This window comes from Penaeus monodon, chromosome 19 (genome assembly GCF_015228065.2).
Source record: "Penaeus monodon isolate SGIC_2016 chromosome 19, NSTDA_Pmon_1, whole genome shotgun sequence".
NCBI lineage: Eukaryota > Metazoa > Arthropoda > Malacostraca > Decapoda > Penaeidae > Penaeus > Penaeus monodon.
Genome location: NC_051404.1, coordinates 46000304 through 46000672, shown reverse-complemented (window position 1 = coordinate 46000672; position 369 = coordinate 46000304). Strand labels below are relative to the sequence as shown.

The 369-nt window shown below is 52.3% G+C and overlaps 1 protein-coding gene across 1 annotated transcript in view; it reads left to right on the top strand.

Annotated features, from left to right (window-relative positions):
* The window catches only part of LOC119585419 (Ig-like and fibronectin type-III domain-containing protein 1), a gene marked incomplete in the record, with an annotated part of 121576 nt that overhangs the window by 114012 nt on the left and 7195 nt on the right, over window positions 1–369 (top strand). Inside the window, 1 exon segment of the mRNA XM_037934081.1 lies at window positions 33–232. Coding sequence (XP_037790009.1) covers window positions 33–232 — 200 coding nt within the window.

Below are 369 nucleotides of genomic sequence, written 5' to 3'. Positions count from 1 at the left end.
CGCCCCTGACTCCGTTCCCCATGGTCTCCCAGGGTGTTCTGGCGACCACTTGGACAACGAGCCGCGCGCAAGAACGACACTTCCCAGACGGACATCACGATCGCGGGGCTGAACGAGGGCACGATCTACGAGATCGCAGTCAAGGCCGGCAACCACAAGGGCACATCCATTCTCACGCCGACCCTCACCTTCACCCACCGCGTCATGTACGTCACTTCCGCCTCGACTCACGGTAAGTTTCGGCGATCTGCATGAAATTATCATAGTTTAAAGCATTTAGTTTTATTTTTCTTCTGAAATTGATTTTTGTCATAGGTACGCAAAGTAAAGAATCCTACTACGGAATGAAGCACAGCTACGGCACATTGG